At 37.9% G+C, this 21,355-nt stretch overlaps 1 protein-coding gene across 1 annotated transcript in view; it reads right to left on the minus strand.

The window, feature by feature from the left end:
* LOC117395374 (tyrosine-protein phosphatase non-receptor type 22-like) overlaps positions 1-21,084 on the minus strand; it is a 41,007-nt gene extending 19,923 nt beyond the window's left edge. The window contains exons 1-16 of the mRNA XM_059004992.1: positions 20,995-21,084; positions 17,942-18,044; positions 17,029-17,105; positions 16,035-16,130; positions 15,057-15,095; positions 12,928-12,999; positions 12,326-12,385; positions 11,901-12,043; positions 9,454-9,520; positions 8,534-8,611; positions 8,229-8,321; positions 5,033-5,121; positions 3,944-4,731; positions 3,654-3,713; positions 3,163-3,255; positions 1,847-1,918 (exon numbers count right to left, since the gene is read on the minus strand). Of these exons, the coding sequence (XP_058860975.1) occupies positions 1,847-1,918; positions 3,163-3,255; positions 3,654-3,713; positions 3,944-4,731; positions 5,033-5,121; positions 8,229-8,321; positions 8,534-8,611; positions 9,454-9,520; positions 11,901-12,043; positions 12,326-12,385; positions 12,928-12,999; positions 15,057-15,095; positions 16,035-16,130; positions 17,029-17,105; positions 17,942-18,044; positions 20,995-21,084 (2,020 nt within the window). The remainder of the gene's footprint in view (positions 1-1,846; positions 1,919-3,162; positions 3,256-3,653; positions 3,714-3,943; positions 4,732-5,032; positions 5,122-8,228; positions 8,322-8,533; positions 8,612-9,453; positions 9,521-11,900; positions 12,044-12,325; positions 12,386-12,927; positions 13,000-15,056; positions 15,096-16,034; positions 16,131-17,028; positions 17,106-17,941; positions 18,045-20,994) is intronic.
* Positions 21,085-21,355: the final 271 nt, after the last annotated feature.

Genomic DNA, 21,355 nt, shown 5'->3' on the forward strand with positions numbered 1-21,355 from the left:
GACTCGAATCAACTCGAGGCCCTGCAAGAAAAGACTCGACTCGACTCGAGTCCCTGCAAGAAAAGACTTGAATCAACTCGAGGCCCTGCAAGAAAAGACTCGACTCGACTCGAGGCCCTGCAAGAAAAGACTCGACTCGAGTCCCTGCAAGAAAAGACTCGACTCGAGTCCCGGCCCAAAAGACTCCACTTGACTCGAGTCATAGTCTTTATGATAAAATAAATTACACAATCAATTTCGTTTTCAGTAACCGCAACCCTTCTTGTGATGTATACAAGCCCGGCCTCTTTATGAGTGAGAGGAACACGTGACAACATAGAGACAGAGAGAAGAGCGTTAGCAGCATGGAAGGGAAATCTAGAGTACCTGTGCTCATCGAGTTCGCAAAAACTATGGAGTCGACAGGGAGAGAGATAAGCAGTCTGCATCCTGCCAGCACTGAGAAATGCCAAACAAAAATAAACTGTGTCTAAAATAACTTAATTCGTTTTTGATCTTTTTTGTTATTTCTTATCAAGTATCAATAAGAAATTACTTACTTGGTGGGTCAATCAATAGATTTTTACTTAAGTAAGCTTAAAACTTAAATGCAGCAGAAAGCCTATAAATTTAAATATTTAACCTAATAATGCACTGTACAAGAAATGAACACATAAACAACCCTCTGGAGCTTTAATAATTGTATTTATTTTTTTACATTCCTGTAGCCTTCTACAACCACTGGCACACGGTACAGATGATCAATGAAATTTAAGAAGTGGTCTGTGGATTCTGTCATAGTGGGTGAACAGATCAATTATCACACCGGTAAAAAAAAAAAAGTGTTTGTTTGCACAGCTGATTTTGAGCTGGATCATGTATGTGCGAGTATGCAATGGTTTATTGATTTTGAGCTGGATCATATATGTGCGAGTATGCAGTGGTTTTAAACTCTGATTTCATCTCAGTTGCATTACTTGGACTGTTTTCCTTTGTAGCTGCTGTTTTAAGGCCTAGAAGCAAGATCTCTATATCAAATATCAAATTAAATGCCACAAAATGTCCTTTAATATGGTTAAGGATTCTGAAAAAAACTATCAGGTTTGAGAAAAAGTGAAACACTCAGGCTGCCATCAGTAAAATTGTAAATAAATGAATTATTTTGTTTTGTAGTATCCATTATTGTACATTCAACCCAATAACAAAATCTGCTTATAAATAGGCCAAGGAACCGTGAATTCACTGAAATGGAGACAAAACACAAGGCAGAAACTGTGGACCTTTAATGGTGAACATCAGTGGGGCAAGTATGAGCACATTATTGTGATCTCAATGTTGTATTGTTAATTGAAATGTCCTTTTCTTTTTACTTGTAGATTGCTAATCTCCTGTAAAATGAATCTGATTAAATCAAAGAGTCTCGAACTGTCAGAACTAATGACTCGAATTGACTCGAGCCAGATAGGTGACTCGACTCCAGCAAAAGACTCGATTCGACTCGAGTCTTACCTCCCTGTGATTTGATTACAACACTGTGTTAAGACAGAACAGGGTGGAACTGGGTGTGAACCTGATTCACACCACAGTCAACATCACAGCATTTCTACACTAGCAATATCAATGCTGTATGTAATATGTCACACTGTAGTTTAAATATGTTATTAGAGACAATACTGAAATGGAAAACAGCTTGTTACAATACAATTACAATGACACACTCAAATCTTCACACCATGTTATACTTATCATTGTATGTCTTTGTTCATTGCACTGTATATATGTTACAGTAAATCCTAAGTTTTACTGGTAACTGTCAACATTTATGAAGTAAGGTGATAAGAGTAAGACCCCATCCATCACTACTTACCATTGTCCCTGGGAACCTCAATAAACTCCTCTGTGCGTATAGGAACAGGAAGCTGGGCAGCAGAGGCAGGCTCTGAGGAAACAAACATGAACTTAAACCCGGAAAGAACATGCAGTAAATATACATGACATACTTATTATTTCATTATTTTGATTTATTGATTTATTTATTTATTGCATTTCTATAGTGCATATTATACAAAAGTATCGCAAAGCACTATACAGTACACAGCCAAAAAAAAGAACAAACCACAATACATTAGTATAGCATGTCACACATACGACTGCCACAATCAGACTATTTAAATAACAGATTTAAATAACAGTATACACGTAATAATAATACAAAAGCATTCATTTTAAAGTTACATTAAAACCCACTAAGATAAGAAAGCCATTTTATAAAAGTGCATTTTTAGTCTAGTCTTGTAACGGTCCCAGCTTCCCTGACAAACGAAGACAGAGCATTCCATAATTTAGGAGCGCTACAAGAAAAAGCCCTTCCTCCTGTGTTGCTTTTGTTGACCCTAGGTCAGTAACTCCTGCAAATAACTAGGTGCTAATCCATTCAGGGCCTTGTAAATTAACAGCAAAATCTTAAAATCAATTCTATACTGCACAGGGAGCCAGTGTAAAGAGGCCAAAACAGGGTAATATGTTCACTTTTTCTGGGTTTAGTCAGAATTTTAGCGGCGGTATTCTGAACAAGCTGCAAGCGGGATACCACGTGTTTTGGGACACCAGAAAAAAGTGCATTGTAATATCAATTCTAAATGAAACAAAGGCATGCATTAGTCTCTCTACATCGGATACAGAAAAAATTGGTCTAAGTTTGGCTATAGTTCTGAAATGGTATAAAGATAATTTAGTAACTTCCCTAATATGAGTCTCAAATGCTAGATAATGATCAAAGATGATCCCCAAACTCTTAATTTCTAGTTTAAATTTTGATGAGAGACTGCAAGGGTCAAGCTCATGTAATCCCACATTTCCTTTTAGTTGGTTCTGTGATTCCACTGGCATGACCTCTGTTTTATCTGTATTCAACATTAGAAAATTCTGTGACATCCAATTGTCTGTAAGGCAAGTAACTAATCACACCCTGGCAGAAGAATTCCCTGGCTTTAGGGACAAATATAGCCGGGTATCACCTTTTCTTGCTCTTGTTTGTTTTGCTTATCTTTATTTATACTGAATAAGAAAGCTTTCACTCAGCTTACACTGTGTGTTGCCTAACATTTGTCAACCCCCCATTGTGTGCTGAGTGTCCATTAGGCAGCTGTAACAATCAGCCTGTGTGTTTGAATGCGTGCTTACCACACTGGCTGGGCAACACAAAGGACTCTGGAGTTCGCTCTGGCAGGGGTGGTGGAGTTTCTTCACCAGCGTGGTTATCTGAAGCGGCTAAAACTAAGAAAGAAGACATGGTGAAGAAGTGTGTACAGTGACTATGAAAGCAAAGCGCAGAACCCTACGTGGCACACCTTGACAAAAAGCATGGCAGTGCAGGAGGGCCTGGCACAGTGGTAAAGGTTCATGGTGAAGCATATTGAAATGAAACTGGTGCAAGGCCTCTGTAGAGATCACTAGTGTCCAGCAGTTTTAATAGAAGAACAGCTTAGTGCTCCCTATTTACCCATTGCTCTAAAAAGCTGGTAAATGACAACATTGCTGTTATAGCAAAGTTGCACATTCTTTAAGGAAAGGCAATTCCAAGAGTGTCACATTGTGTGAAACATCAAAATTATATAAAAAAGGGGGAAGTAAAATTAAGAAGAATGTATTAATAGAAGCAGTCAGTTTCTCACAGGAATCTGAGTCAGGGTATTCATGTCTTGTTTGTGTATAAGAAGTCCATTTAAGAAGACCTGCAAAAAGATTCAATATATAAATTAGAAGATGTGGGGATAATGGATACAGCGTTCATCAAAGAGTCAAAGGGTTACTGTGAAAGGTTCAGGATATACTAAGCTGGATCACCATGTTTAGTATTTCCGCTTTGAAAACTAAGATAACACCCACCTTCTGTTGCGTTTCCCCTGTTATCAGGATGGCTGGGTTGGTGTTCTGATAAAGTGCCATTCAAAGACATACTGACCTCGAGATGAAGAGGTGTTGTAACTAGGGATCTTGGTCCAGTGGTCAAGGGCTCCCTCCCCCCATTCACTAGCGTTTCCACTAGACCCCCCGAGGACATCCTGAGATCCATCAAGGGAATCAATAATATCTGCAGAGAAGTAAGGATCCTCCACAGTATAACAGAAGCCAGCATGGTCTTGAGAAGCAGGATGAAAGGGAGAGGGATCCGCAGGTTCACTCCAGTGCTCTTTGTTTGCTGGAGCTAGTTCCCAGTAAGGGCGAGTGAAGCTGAGATCCTCCAGCCCGTCCAGCACCCCTCTGTACTGGTCCAGGTTATTCAAGGAACGTGATGTGTGTTCCTGGCGAAGGTCCCACAAGGCTCCCATCATTCCCTGGCCACATTCCTCCCCTGGATAGCCCTGAGTAAAAGGATTTGATTTCACCCTGCATACTGGTATCTTACCACCAGGCCCATCTCTAGGGTTTGTTAATCCTGAAGACAGGTAACTGTCCTCTGTCCTGTCTGAGTCTAAGCTGAGGACATTCTCCTGATCTATCCCCCAGCTATTGTTGTGGATAAACATAGAAAGGTGCTGCCTTCTTCTAATTTCAGACAAGCCTGCGCTGCTGCACCTTATATCTGCATCAGGGTCGTAAGAGTCTGTGTGCCTCACGGGGCTGAAGATGTGTCGGGTGCTCTGTGGCTGAGTGTTGGCCTGGTATGCAGAGGAAGTCAATGGTGCAATTTCTTGTGCAAGATCAAAACAATGATTAAGAGTTTTCTCTGGCCTTTCCTCATCTGAATATCTGAGTAGAAAAAGCACAAATACACATAGTCATTTCATATCATATATTAAATTTGAAAATGAAAGAACACTTGACAGGGAAACTTCACCATTGATTAAAGTTACCAACTTTGTGAAGCCTAAACCTGGGACATGACAGACATACATTTACAGCTCAGCTACAATAAAGATATTTTCAGTCTATTCCTAATGCAAAAAAACCAAACAAACAAACAAACAAGCAGACAATGAATCTGATGCTGTCATAAAAGCACTGCTTTCCTGCCGGCCACTCTGGCCATTATAAAGTTTGAAAAGCATACCTGTAAACTTGCACTGATTCCACAATATTAGATTCTTGGCTTGCTGTTGTCTCACTTTCAGATGAGATATCCAAAGGTGTAGATAGACTCTGTAAAGGACAGTGAATGCACTATTAAAACTGAAACTAACTGATGGGAGTAGTTTGATGTATCTTCAATCAAAATAATAGATACAGAACACTCAAATAATAATACATTGAGATGGTATATTTGCAAATGTTTGCTGCAGTGCAAAATGAGTTGCCTTTTCTTCCAAAACCGGGAAACAAACCCTCCAGGGTAAAGAGTGAAACTAACAAGTTAATGAAAGGGCTACAACAGTCACCCATGATGTTTTGTTCTCCGTTTAAATCTCATTTTTCTTTTCTGACAAACTGGCATGCAGTATCCTTGGAAATAGCCCAAAGTAGCCCCATTTGTGCCAATACTGTATAGTAGGACTTTGCCTAAGAAGGGTCCAGCAGCTGCCTCTAGCTGCCTGGAACTCTGCTGTAGTGATAAACACTGTGTATGCGGTGGCTTCACTTCACAGTATTTACATTCTGCTCCAAAGTGTGAAGAGGGTTGAAAAACATGGGCAGAGTTGATTAACAGTTACTCACACAGCAATGTAGATGTTTGCAATTAAAATGATATACACCATTATATGCTAGTGTGCCGCATACATGTGTAATTTGTGTTTGAGTGCAATGGATGTAAAACTAATATCAGCTGACGTTAAAAATCAACAAAGTCGTAGATGTGACAGATACCATTAGACCAAGGTAATGCTTTCATTTTATCTACATTCATATCAATGTAAAAGAGGTAGGAAAAGAAATACAGTTATTGGCCCTATTAATATGTTAGTAAGATACCATTTAACAAATAAAAAAGTGGAGTAAAATCATTTCTAATATTCATGAAACAGCTCTAGACTGCTGGTAAATAAGCCATCAACAGTCTAGAACACTTTCATGACCATAGAAGATCTTTTAATTAAGAAAAACAGACTTTGAAAAAGCATTCCTAAAATGACTCATGATAAGAGAGATAATCCGTCTGATTGAAACTTTCTATGAGCTGGCATTGTGAGCGGAAACTACACCCACACTATGTCTCAGTGTGAGCACCACTTTGTGTCATGCTAGACTCTGAGGAGACAGGCTGGGTGCTGCAGTGCAGAGCTGGTTCCTGCTTCAGTCGGGAGTGGAGTCCATCACCAGGCCCTAATGAACCCACCTGCTCAGGCAGCCCAGTGAAGAGGTTCTGAAAGAGCATGCTGGCTTTCGCCTCTGCTGAGCCAAGAGGCAAACATTGTCCTCCTCACAAAACCCCAGCTTCAAAACTGCCACTGAAGCATGCAATCCTATGCATGGTACTGTATGTATGGATGATGTTGCTAAGTGGCTGCTTTTGCCTATTGAAGTCACAGGCTCACTAGTATAGAGGTTCAGTTATGGACAGGCTTGCTACTCAATTCTAACAGTACAGAAAACAGGCATGCTCCAAATACATTTGATAAAGACCTGACGGTGCAGCACAAAAAGTGAAAGGTTTAATATGTTGCCATGATGTAAACATGGAAACTACAGAAAAGCAGCAGCTTTAAGACATGAGTAAATGAAAGCAGAGCTTCAAGACATGAGTAAATGAAAGCAGAGCTTCAGGACATGAGTAAATGAAAGCAGAGCTTCAAGACATGAGTAAATGAAAGCAGAGCTTCAAGACATGAGGAAATGAAAGCAGAGCTTCAAGACATGAGGAAATGAAAGCAGAGCTTCAAGACATGAGTAAATGAAAGCAGAGCTTCAAGACATGAGTAAATGAAAGCAGAGCTTCAAGACAAGAGTAAATGAAAGCACAGCTTCAAGACATGAGTAAATGAAAGCAGAGCTTCAAGACATGAGTAAATGAAAGTAGAGCTTCAATGTGAGTAAATGAAAGCAGAGCTTCAAGACATGAGTAAATGAAAGCACAGCTTCAAGACATGAGTAAATGAAAGCAGAGCTTCAAGACATTAGTAAATGGAAGCAGAGCTTCAATGTGAGTAAATGAAAGCAGAGCTTCAAGACATTAGTAAATGAAAGTAGAGCTTCAACGTGAGTAAATGAAAGCAGAGCTTCAAGACATGAGTAAATGAAAGCAGAGCTTCAAGACATGAGTAAATGAAAGCAGAGCTTCAAGACATGAGTAAATGAAAGCACAGCTTCAAGACATGAGTAAATGAAAGCAGAGCTTCAACGTGAGTAAATGAAAGCACAGCTTCAAGACATTAGTAAATGAAAGCACAGCTTCAAGACATGAGTAAATGAAAGCACAGCTTCAAGACATGAGTAAATGAAAGCACAGCTTCAAGACATTAGTAAATGAAAGCAGAGCTTCAATGTGAGTAAATGAAAGCAGAGCTTCAAGACATGAGTAAATGAAAGCAGAGCTTCAAGACATGAGTAAATGAAAGCAGAGCTTCAACGTGAGTAAATGAAAGCACAGCTTTAAGACATGATTAAATGAAAGCAGAGCTTCAAGACATGAGGAAATGAAAGCATAGCTTCAAGACATGAGTAAATGAAAGCACAGCTTCAAGACATGAGTAAATGAAAGCAAAGCTTCAAGACATGAGTAAATGAAAGCAGAGCTTCAAGACATGAGTAAATGAAAGCAGAGCTTCAAGACATGAGTAAATGAAAGCAGAGCTTCAACGTGAGTAAATGAAAGCACAGCTTCAAGACATGATTAAATGAAAGCACAGCTTCAAGACATGAGTAAATGAAAGCACAGCTTCAAGACATGAGTAAATGAAAGCAGAGCTTCAAGACATGAGTAAATGAAAGTAGAGCTTCAAGACATGAGTAAATGAAAGTAGAGCTTCAACGTGAGTAAATGGAAGTCTGTTTTTTTCACACCCAGCCACATTTTTCTTTAAGGCCTTTGGCTGGTTTCTACAGTAAATGACCACATCCGACAAAAACACTATTGATAAATTAAGTTATGTGTCAGAGCTCAGCACAACCACAGGCTGTGATAAAATTGAACAGGAAGTTTCAAACTGACCCTAGTATTTGATAGTTGTACAGGACGGTGGTGCCTGTCTCATAATTTTAGTTAGGAAACAGCCACACTGGCACTCCAGTTTTGAACTGGCTCACAAAATGCTTCCACTGCTGACATTTCTAAATGGGATAAAACATGTGCAAGATATCTGAATTGATCTTACCTCAGTCACGTGCAATTTGCAATCTCTGCCCATGTTCTCTAAATGGTTCTGGAACAAGTGCTTTACTGAAGTGTAAACAAGTTCGTACTGCTCCTGAAAAGAGGGAAAAAAGACCCTTTCTTCAAATATTAAAAATTTGAATTTCTCTTAATGCCTTTATATGGCATGATATTTATGGTAGAAAATCCAATACAATTAATACCATACCCAATAACATCCCAGTTTAAACTGTATTCTATGGAATTACCTTCCAGTAAATACATAACTACATGCATATGGTGAATGTCAGCATATTGAATTTCTACCTTGGTTTGGACAAGGGACGGCCTTTGTGTTCTCATTTCCTGAACCAAATCGAAGACACTGAAGTTCTCGGGGATAATCTGAATACAAAACAGTAAAAGAAGAGAGCAGTTAAAAACCACCGAGTGAATCAATTGAGGAACCCTTCAGACTTCCCATATGGGGTCCTGTCATAAGCACACACAGATTCAAGCAGAAATCTTTCAGAACCAAAGGGAATGTCACCTCTGTTCTCCACAGATACACAGTTGTCTGTCTGAGCAATGCATCACATATAAAATGTACTATAGATATAACATATTTGTCAATGAACCCTAAGAGTGTTGGTAGATCTGTTTGTGAATGGGTATCTGTATTCTGCCTTGGGATCCTAACGCTTCTAAAATCTTTCACAGGTATAACAACATATTTGTGTGTCTGTCTGTGTGAGGTATTTTCTTGATGATCTCTTTCCAGCATTGATTTGAGATAAGAACCCTGTGACCCACCCAGTCTGACAGAGCCGGTCCCAGGTGTGGCCTGATAAAGACACAGGAGTGTCAAACTGCTGCATCAGCCACACCTTAATGTTTGGGACACACGTTAGCTTAAATATCCATAAAGCATCTCTAAATGTGTTATTATTAGTTTTAATAATTAGTAACAAGGAATAACACTATAGTTCTGATAAAGCAGAAGGATCTCAGTGACTTCACAAGGGGCTTGACAGTGGGGCTCGTGCAACCAGCCCATCTGCATTGACCAATGTGTCCAGCAGGACAGTCTCCCGGGTGTTTCTGGAAAAACCACCGAAAGCATACATCTGGTCACAAGCGGGCCATCGACATATAAAACAGGATGACCAGCAACAGATGTGCTGCAGTGACTCCAATCCCAGAAAGCTTCATTCATCGTTACTGATTACTGATAGGTGTACCCTTACCCCGTTGTTTAGCAGCTTCCAGGTGTAGTCAATGGCACATATCACTCCGGTCCTGCCACAGCCAGCACTGTTACACAAGGGAAGTAATGTTAAAACTTTACAATGCACTAGTAAGACCTCACCTAGAATATTGTGTTCAGTTCTGGTCACCTCGCTACAAAAAGGATATTGCTGCTCTAGAAAGACTGCAAAGAAGAGCAACCAGAATTATCCTGGGTTTAAAAGGCATGTCGTATGCAGACAGGCTAAAAGAATTGAATCTATTCAGTCTTGAACAAAGAAGACCACGTGGTGATCTGATTCAAACATTCAAAAGTCTAAAAGGTATTGACAATGTCGACCCAGGGGACTTTTCTAACCTGAAAAAAGAAACAAGGACCAGGGGTCACAAATGGAGATTAGATAAAGGAGCATTCAGAGCAGAAAATAGGAGGCACTTTTTTACACAGAGAATTGTGGGAGTCTGGATCCAACTCCCCAGTAATGTTGTTGAAGCTGACACCCTGGGATCCTTCAAGAAGCTGCTTGATGAGATTCTGGGATCAATAAGCTACTAACAACAAAACGAGGAAGATGGGCTGAATGGCCTCCTCTCGTTAAACAAAAAACAAATAATATAACAAACCCTATCAACACCCCCAACACAATCAGACGCAAGACTAATTATGGGATGTATGTAAAGTTCCCTGTTTTATAAATGATGCATAAATCCTTATAAAATAGTCTAATACACCATGGCAAAAGCATAACGCAGACCATGTGTACATTATGCACAGAGTTAAATACGGTGGTAATGTATCATTTAAAATGGGGGGCTGTTGCAAGGAATCAGTATTTGCAATTAAACTGGGTAAATATATCACCACTTTTTCCCCATCCATTTAAGATTCAAAAGCTTTCTTCTGCAAGAATGCATTTAGACTCCAAGAGATTTCTGACAGCTTCAGCAGCAGTGTGCTTGAATTCAAAAGGGAAATAAGATTTGGGTCTGCAATGTTTTTTTTAATAAGAATTGTGTCTGTAGTGTTTTTAATAAGAATTGAGTCTGCAGTGTTTTTAATAAGAATTGAGTCTGCAGTGTTTTTAATAAGAAGGGTCTGCAGTGTTTTTAATAATTGAGTCTGCAGTGTTTTTAATAAGAATTGAATCTGCAGTGTTTTTAATAAGAAGGGTCTGCAGTGTTTTTAATAATTGAGTCTGCAGTGTTTTAATAAGAATTGTGTCTGCAGTGTTTTTAATAATAATTGAATCTGCAGTGTTTTTAATAATTGAGTCTGCAGTGTTTTAATAAGAATTGAGTCTGCAGTGTTTTTAATAATAATTGAATCTGCAGTGTTTTTAATAATTGAGTCTGCAGTGTTTTTAATAAGAATTGAATCTGCAGTGTTTTTAATAAGAAGGGTCTGCAGTGTTTTTAATAATTGAGTCTGCAGTGTTTTAATAAGAATTGTGTCTGCAGTGTTTTTAATAATAATTGAATCTGCAGTGTTTTTAATAATTGAATCTGCAGTGTTTTTAATAATTGAGTCTGCAGTGTTTTTAATAAGAATTGAATCTGCAGTGTTTTTTTAATAAGAATTGAGTGCAGTGTTTTTTTTAATAAGAATTGAGTCTGCAGTGTTTTTAATAAGAATTGAGTGCAGTGTTTTTTTTAATAAGAATTGAGTCTGCAGTGTTTTTAATAAGAAGGGTCTGCAGTGTTTTTAATAATTGAGTCTGCAGTGTTTTAATAAGAATTGTGTCTGCAGTGTTTTTAATAATAATTGAATCTGCAGTGTTTTTAATAATTGAATCTGCAGTGTTTTTAATAATTGAGTCTGCAGTGTTTTTAATAAGAATTGAATCTGCAGTGTTTTTTTAATAAGAATTGAGTGCAGTGTTTTTTTTTAATAAGAATTGAGTCTGCAGTGTTTTTAATAAGAATTGAGTGCAGTGTTTTTTTTAATAAGAATTGAGTCTGCAGTGTTTTTAATAAGAATTGAGTGCAGTGTTTTTTTAAGCTGTTGGCCAAGCAGTCACTTCCTTTGACTAGAAAAAAAAGTCTTCCATGACAGCAGGGGACGGGGGGAGGTGGGGATGGGGGGATGGGGGGATGGGGGGACGACAGAGGTAGGAGGGTGTTAGTGCATGTGTGTGTGTGTGCCTGTGCCTGTCCGTGCGTGTCTGTGTGTGTGTGTGTGTGCACGTGTGCATGTGTGCGTGTGTGTGTGTTTGTGCGCGTGTGTGTGCGTGTGTGTGAAAACACTCTGAAAAACAGATAGACATCTTTGTACGTTTTATTTATAAATTGAAAACCGCAACACAGACCATGAATCAACGATCAACCTTCTTTAGGACTCTTAGTTAAACTTTTCTACACAAATGTTTGAGAGAAGATAAAGGGAAAAGGTATTGACGGTGTTGACACAGCGTGGGGATCTTCTTTCCTGGTTGGGCTCTGTTCTTACCTGCAGTGGATACAGAGTGGGACGTCATCGTGTTCCTGATAGGAACGCATTTCCCAGATCATCTCCAGCATTGGGTCTATGGAGGTGGGGACTCCATGGTCTGGCCAGTTAACATAGTGGAGTTGATAAATTGCACGACATTCCTGTAAGGAACAAGCATAGAATAAAAGTATGTACAGTAATCACACCACGGAAAAAAGCTGCCGTGTGCGAAAACTGTAAATGCTGAAGCTACAAACGATGACAACAATAAATGTTTCATCCAGTCAATGCATCAATATTCAGGATTTGCAGATTCCCATCTCTGTGCTATTCTTCACCTTGTGTGTTTTGCTCTTTCATTTAATTGTTTTCCATTTATATTACATGCGCTGCTAACAGCCAACTAGATTTGTAAGACATCAGTCAATATATTGCATACTTACATTAAATAAGGTTGCTTTAAATATCCTAACAACATAATCGCCTTTATTTTCCTCAGATTCCTATCAAATAAAGAAAATTGAACATGTCTGAAAAGCTGTACACACACACACACACATATATATATATACACACACACAACGGAACAATAAACATGTACAAAAGACTGGGGGTATTTTCTCAAAGTAAGTTTCAACACAACTTAATAAGCCTGTTTTACATGAAAGCGCAGCTGCGTTCACACTGCACTGCAGAGTGGAGCTTGTAAACAGCTTTCGCATTTACATTTCTATAACACTTGTCATGCTTTAAAGACCAGGCTGCTTTTCTGGTATGTAGATAGCGCTCTGTCCTAAATTAACAGTAAATACATATTTCATAGCAGAGCGCTGAAGGTTAAAGACAGGAACCTAACCACTCCGACCACAAAAAGCAAAAGTTTCCATTGCAGTCACTTGGCAACCTCAGAAGAGATAGAATGTGCAGGTAGTAAAAAGATGTGAATAGACTTTACTGCAAGTACTCTTAGGAAGATTCTTTCCTGTTAGAAACATCAAGGTCTTCATAAGAAGTAGCAGCGATCATCACATTAAGATGCACTCACGCATGAAATGGAGAAAACGCCACACTTAAACGTCTCCTCTTCCGGGGCTGCCCAGTAACGCTCACATTTTTTCTGTGGGAAGAAAAAAATAAATGTCACTTGCCTTGAATCATATAATGTATAGATCAAAATCCCTTGTCTCCTTGCACCACTTCATTTCAATTGTTGGTGGAAGATTTAGTCACTGATGCTATGACCCTGCTGGGGTTGCATTAACAGATAGAAAACACTGGCCATTTCAACATGATTCTGACAAAATGGAAAACTGAACTCTAACCTCTATATACGGTACTTTGTAAACTGAACTCTAACCTCTATGTACGGTACTTTGTAAACTGAACTATAACCTCTATGTACGGTAGTTTGTAAACTGAACTCTAACCTCTATGCACGGTACTTTGTAAACTGAACTCTGACCTCTATGTACGGTACTTTGTAAACTGAACTCTAACCTCTATGTACGGTACTTTGTAAACTGAACTCTGACCTCTATGTACGGTACTTTGTAAACTGAACTCTGACCTCTATGTACGGTACTTTGTAAACTGAACTATAACCTCTATGTACGGTACTTTGTAAGCTGAACTCTGACCTCTATGTACGGTACTTTGTAAACTGAACTATAACCTCTATGTACGGTAGTTTGTAAACTGAACTCTAACCTCTATGCACGGTACTTTGTAAACTGAACTCTGACCTCTATGTACGGTACTTTGTAAACTGAACTCTAACCTCTATGCACGGTACTTTGTAAACTGAACTCTGACCTCTATGTACGGTACTTTGTAAACTGAACTCTAACCTCTATGCACGGTACTTTGTAAGCTGAACTCTAACCTCTATGTACGGTACTTTGTAAACTGAACTCTAACCTCTATGTACGGTACTTTGTAAACTGAACTCTGACCTCTATATATGGTACTTTGTAAACTGAACTCTAACCTCTATGCACGGTACTTTGTAAACTGAACTATAACCTCTATATACGGTACTTTGTAAACTGAACTCTGACCTCTATATACGGTACTTTGTAAACTGAACTCTAACCTCTATGTACGGTACTTTGTAAACTGAACTCTAACCTCTATGCACGGTACTTTGTAAACTGAACTCTGACCTCTATATACGGTACTTTGTAAACTGAACTCTGACCTCTATATACGGTACTTTGTAAACTGAACTCTGACCTCTATATACGGTACTTTGTAAACTGAACTATAACCTCTATGTACGGTACTTTGTAAACTGAACTCTAACCTCTATGCACGGTACTTTGTAAACTGAACTATAACCTCTATGTACGGTACTTTGTAAACTGAACTCTAACCTCTATGCACGGTACTTTGTAAACTGAACTCTGACCTCAAAATACGGTACTTTGTAAACTGAACTCTAACCTCTATGTACGGTTGTGGCGGAGTGTCCCGCCCCTATTTATTATTAATTGTTTTTTTTCAAATGTGACTTGCTCTCTCCGCTCCCCGTACTCTCCTCTGTACACCCAACAACAAGTGCAGAGAGCTGCAGGTTTATATACTCTGGCCGAGGGATTAACTAGTTGGTAATTATCTTATTATCCCTCGGCCAGAGTCTGCACGCGTTTGGTAAGGATGCATGACTGTCTGCTAGTTAAATAATCAGTAGCTGATCAGCCATGCATCCTCACAGGGTTTTTAAATATAACAATAAAAGACGCGGCGCTTTTACCCGCGCCGCAAACAAAAATACAAATAATAATAAATAGGGGCGGGACACTCCACCACAACGGTACTTTGTAAACTGAACTCTAACCTCTATATACGGTACTTTGTAAACTGAACTCTGACCTCTATGTACGGTACTTTGTAAAATGAACTCTAACCTCTATGTACGGTACTTTGTAAACTGAACTCTAACCTCTATGTACGGTACTTTGTAGTTACATTTGGAAAGGGTTCAATATCACCAATCGGCTTTACTCGTTATTACAATTATCCAATGCGGCACCATATGTGAAATGTATTGTTTTTAAAATATAAAACACATATTGATTTAATAGCATGTATAGTGAGCCATATGGCACAATATAAAACCTATGTACCTAGTAAAATAAATAAATACAAAAATAAATCCATCTTTTGGTCTCTTACCCTTCCCATTTCAAACTCCCTGCAGGCCATTACAATAACCTGGAATTAAACAAGGTCATCGTGTCATTTCAAATCACAACATTTCTTTATAAAGGTGTTTCTACCAAAATACAGTTTGTACTTATTATTAAAAAAAAAAGTATTGTGGAATCTGAAGAGATTGTCTCGTTCCTATCAAGCACACTGAGGAGATTGAATTTATTAGGACAGAATGTAGTAGTTTTCTGTGTCATCAGTTCAAATTTTACCTAAAGAAGAGGCCTTTCGAGGTGTTGAGTGCTACTCTGTGTGTATTTATAGTGTAATAAACAGCATGACTTTCTGAAATATCCACACAGTGATTCTAGGTGTTTAAAGGTGTAATAAACAGCACGACTTTCTGAAATATCCACACAGTGATTCTAGGTGTTTACAGTGTAATAAACAGCATGACTTTCTGAAATATCCACACAGTGATTCTAGGTGTTTAAAGGTGTAATAAACAGCATGACTTTCTGAAATATCCACACAGTGATTCTAGGTGTTTAAAGGTGTAATAAACAGCATGACTTTCTGAAATATCCACACAGTGATTCTAGGTGTTTAACAGTGTAATAAACAGCATGACTTTCTGAAATATCCACACAGTGATTCTAGGTGTTTAACAGTGTAATAAACAGCATGACTTTCTGAAATATCCACACAGTGATTCTAGGTGTTTAACAGTGTAATAAACAGCATGACTTTATTAAATATCCACACAGTGATTCTAGGTGTTTACAGTGTAATAAACAGCATGACTTTCTGAAATATCCACACAGTGATTCTAGGTGTTTAACAGTGTAATAAACAGCATGACTTTCTGAAATATCCACACAGTGATTCTAGGTGTTTAACAGTGTAATAAACAGCATGACTTTCTGAAATATCCACACAGTGATTCTAGGTGTTTACAGTGTAATACACAGCAAAGATGCTTCCATTCTGTTGATTACTCACTTGCACATTGTATTCCCAGATCATCCTCCAGAAATCTAAGACAGTGTTCGGCAGGGGCCCCTGAGTGGCAATGTATGCCTTTTGCCCGTATGCTCCCTAAAAAGAAATGGAAACGGTACTGATACCCGTGTAGAAACCGATATATGTTTAATGTAACTAATTATGTTACATGACATACAGTATATTGTATATTATATCATATACAGTAATCCGTCACGTATCTGACTGCGGTGGGACCAGAGTAAGGGCGGAGATGTAAAAAGTCAGATAAATGAATCCTGTTTGAAATCCCATTATACACTGCTGTAACAATTACTATATTCACACAATTACTGTTTTGAGATTCAGCTTTTATTAGGGAGCTCCCCTAAATCCCTTGTTTAGAAAGATACAGGGTATTAATGCTTGTGACAGAGTAGCCGTTTGCCATGTGGGTGTGTGCATTTGCTGCTGAGTGTCAGGCAGGAGATCGAGACGGAGGTTGAAGTTGATATGCCCCGCAGGATTTATTTACATATCAACACACTGCACAGTTCACGTGACACTACCAGCAATGGCAGCGCATGGAGCACATACAACACAGGGTACGAAAATCTAAAGGATCTACAATCTCTGATCTAATCTTCTCTGTTCAATAATAAACTAACATAGCTGAAGAGATTGATCATGGCGGATAAACGGTTAGGGCGGCTATGTGATGGGCGGATATGCGACGGATTACTGTATTTCATATAGTATATTAAGTATATATGTTGTCTTCTATAAGGCACATATGGGTAGAATAACTGCTCATACCATAACAGGCTCAAGTGGTTTAGCTAAGCTGTACTACAATGACAATGATTAGCTGACCTTCAACCACACAGCAATCAGAGATCATGCATTCACCATAACATGGTCGCTGCAGTTGTAATGCTATTACAGTGAACTGATTATTGGCTGAAGATATAACATATTTTTGCTTATCCATGTTGAGAAGCAAAAGGGAACCTACCTTGATAAAACTTGCATTGATGAAGTCAGAATCTGTGTCCGATGTTATCAACGACAGCTTCACCCTGCTGTGATCAACTAAAACAAACAAACCAGCAAACAAACATGTGACATATTTTATGACTATGTTTACTTACATTTGTTTTTTATTTGGGAGTTATGAATAAAATATATTTTTTACTGTGGTGGTCTCTTGTAAGAAAATCTCACGTTACTCGCACTAATACCCACGTTGTGAATTTAGGGATCATTATTTTATCCATTCATACCAGTGCAATAAAACCCGATAAAACACCTCAGAAAAAATTTAAAACAAGATTACAATCAGGATGGAGGCTTGTTTGCAGGATTTAAAGCTGTATTACAGTTAAGACACGGAGGATTTAAAACAGAGTTGTGGTGAAATGTACAAAAATGCCTACACACAAAACCCCCAGAAGAATGTGCCGTGACCAGAGGGATTTCATTGTGAAAGCAGTTACTTTACATACTTTGACATAAAAAAAAATGCTCAAGCATTTTGGAAAGTAACCGAAAACACTATTTTCATACAGTATATCAAAAACGAAAGCCCCCCAAAAAAACGATTTACATAAAACTCGAAAATAGCTAAAAATAAGCACTGAAAAATACAATTAAGAAAACCTGAAAAACATAAGCCCTATTTATAAGTACTTAGCAATTACAATTGACAAATTATAATTACATATGTAATTACATATTGAATTGAGATAATTCTTCAGTATAATAATGCATTATAAACAGCTAATAATACATCTATAAATGTGCTATAAAGGAGGTAATAAAGAATATTATATTTTCATTATGAGTACATATAGCCCCATCATCAGAAAATGTGATATTTAGCATGAAAGGGACTAAGACTCAAGTAACTGTGTTTCGTATATACTCACATGGCACTATATCTTTGTATCTGTTTTTATTGCCATTTTCCTGTTTCTCTGCTTCTTCTGAGGGTTTTTCAGTTTTGTATTTGGTCGACTGCCTTTTTAGTCTCTGCAGAAACAAGCATGGTACTATTATTGACTCCATTCCCCACAGCTGTAGTTGTGTAGTAGCTTCATTACAAGTTTGTTGGCATAGTTGTACAATTTGCCAAAGGAATGACAATAGTGTGGCCAAGGAAATGACAAGGGTTTGCAAACCTTTCCATATTGCAAACCAGTATGGTATTGTATGAATATGTTATAAACAATAACAGTCCTATATATATATAAAAAAGTGACATGTTCACTGTGGATCATATTCAATGCAATATAAGAGTTCTAACAGAGCTATCCCAGGAGACTGAATGTTGTGTTTTACATTGTTCTGTATGTGAGTTAAAATGTTTGATCTCATCATTAAAAAAAAACTTACCTTTATTATTACATGTTTTTTTAATTCAGCAGCAGGTTTTCAGTATTATTAGATTTGTGTTTTTATTCAGTAGGTTTTCAGTATTATCAGATCTGTGTTTTTATTCAGCAGTAGGTTTTCAGTATTATTAGATCTGTGTTTTTATTCAGTAGGTTTTCAGTATTATTAGATCTGTGTTTTTATTCAGCAGTAGGTTTTCAGTATTATCAGATCTGTGTTTTTATTCAGTAGGTTTTCAGTATTATCAGATCTGTGTTTTTATTCAGTGGGTTTTCAGTATTATTAGATCTGTGTTTTTATTCAGTAGGTTTTCAGTATTATTAGATCTGTGTTTTTATTCAGTAGGTTTTCAGTATTATCAGATCAGTGTTTTTATTCAGCAGTAGGTTTTCAGTATTATCAGATCTGTGTTTTTATTCAGCAGTAGGTTTTCAGTATTATCAGATCTGTGTTTTTATTCAGTAGGTTTTCAGTATTATTAGATCTGTGTTTTTATTCAGTAGGTTTTCAGTATTATTAGATCTGTGTTTTTATTCAGTAGGTTTTCAGTATTATTAGATCTGTGTTTTTATTCAGCAGTAGGTTTTCAGTATTATTAGATCTGTGTTTTTATTCAGTAGGTTTTCAGTATTATTAGATCTGTGTTTTTATTCAGCAGTAGGTTTTCAGTATTATCAGATCTGTGTTTTTATTCAGTAGGTTTTCAGTATTATCAGATCTGTGTTTTTATTCAGCAGTAGGTTTTCAGTATTATTAGATCTGTGTTTTTATTCAGTAGGTTTCAGTATTATCAGATCTGTGTTTTTATTCAGTAGGTTTTCAGTATCATCAGATCTGTGTTTTTATTCAGCAGTAGGTTTTCAGTATTATTAGATCTGTGTTTTTATTCAGTAGGTTTTCAGTATTATCAGATCTGTGTTTTTATTCAGTAGGTTTTCAGTATCATCAGATCTGTGTTTTTATTCAGCAGTAGGTTTTCAGTATTATTAGATCTGTGTTTTTATTCAGTAGGTTTTCAGTATCATCAGATCTGTGTTTTTATTCAGCAGTAGGTTTTCAGTACAAAGGGGTTTTGAACAGACGCTGTCAGGTACAATGACAGCTGGGTTTTTGGACACACTATGCTTTTGTACCTTTATCACATGGGAAAAGAAGTGCAATCTCACTGTAACTGTGCTGCATTTAGACTGTACTTTTAAACACAGATCTGTCAGTAGGCAATGAGTTTGCAATTCATTTTAAGGCACTGAATTGAAAGTTACACAGAGCTGCCCTCTGTCCAAAGGATTGTGAATTCTCATTCATCCCGTGGATGCTGATTGGTGGGGGATACTGTTGCTGTACCCTTGAGCAAGGTACTTTACCTAAATTGCTCCAGTAAAAACCCAACTGTTTAAATGGGTAATTGTATGTAAAAATAATGTGTAAAAAATAATGTATTTGTATGTAAAAATAATGTGATATCTTGAAACAATTGTAAATCGCCCTGGATAAGGGTGTCTGCTGAGAAATTTATAATAATAATAATAATAATAATAATAATAATAATAATAATAATAATAATAATAATAATAATAATATGTTGTTGAATCTGACACCCTGGGATCCTTCAAGAAGCTGCTTAATGAGATTCTGGGATCAATAAGCTACTAACAACCAAACAAGCAAGATGGGCCGAATGGCCTCCTCTCGTTTGTAAACTTTCTTAGGTAGGATGGACTTGATCAGCAACAACAGTTCACTGCTTCCAGGGGAGTCTCACATGTGTAGAGGGTCCGATGCAAACCGGGGGGGGGGGGGGGGGGGTTCTAATAAATTGGCCAGTGGGTGGATCTCTATTTTGCCTCACATATTTACTGCATCTTTGTAAAGGTTAAGTGTCTGCTTCCCCACAACAGGGAATACGGCAGGGTTGTGTTCTTTTTTTGGACACAGTGATCACACATTAGATAACATTATAACTTTGTAACCAGCCACTTGTCGATACATTATTGGACTGGAGTACAGCATTGATAACGAGCGCCAGCGACTCAGCAACGCCATTAAAATTAATACGATTTTTTTTATCTTGTGGAAATTAAATCATAATAGGGGATCTGGTTCATTTAGATCATTTACATAACTGGTCTTTGCTCCAGTTTGATTATCTAATTATAACCTTGGGACTTGAAAACATACTGTTATTAGACTGAAAAATGAATTGTGGAAAAACCTCAGCATACAGTGTTGAGTGAAAAGGTATGGTGTTATTAACACTAAATTGAAATACCATCAACTATAACAATACAATATTTTGCTGTACTGTGAAAACACTATGGCTCCCTTCCCCTAATTTCAAACACAAAGGTATACTGAAGGAGCTTTTATTTTTTCATAGTTGAATACATCACTTTCTTTAGAACAATCAAAGAGACATTTAAACCTATGATATGGTTCTTGAGTCTCTCAGAGCTCAGTGTATATCAGTGCTGTTGGAAAGTTCTTCTGAGAGATATCAATTGGAACTGAACCTCGGCCATGTTGTTCTGAACTGAGCAGCAGAACTGAAAGAGTCGCATTGTAACTCAGAAACACAGAATATACTCACTGTGAACTCATTAGCAAAGACCTCGCTAGAGTTGGCCTCTTTGCTTCGCACCGCTTCCAGGAATCTGCTCAGAACCTCTTTTTGGTCCATGTTAGAAGACCTGTATCCGCTAGCAGTGCCTTCGAGCCAATGCTGGACATGTCATGAGTAAAAGACCCCTCTAAAGCACAGCCATGGAAACGGCAGCCAAAGATGTGTTGGAGTTACAGCAGCAGTCCTAATCTACAATCAACATAATGCGGTGGAAAGCAGTGTTGAGACGTGCCGATTTGCTGATGCAATTTGTCACTCCTGCCACAAGAGGGGGCATTTGGCCCGAAAATGCAGAAATAAAGCAAATGAAAAATCTGTAAGAGCACCA

Source organism: Acipenser ruthenus, chromosome 30 (assembly GCF_902713425.1).
Source record: "Acipenser ruthenus chromosome 30, fAciRut3.2 maternal haplotype, whole genome shotgun sequence".
Lineage (NCBI taxonomy): Eukaryota > Metazoa > Chordata > Actinopteri > Acipenseriformes > Acipenseridae > Acipenser > Acipenser ruthenus.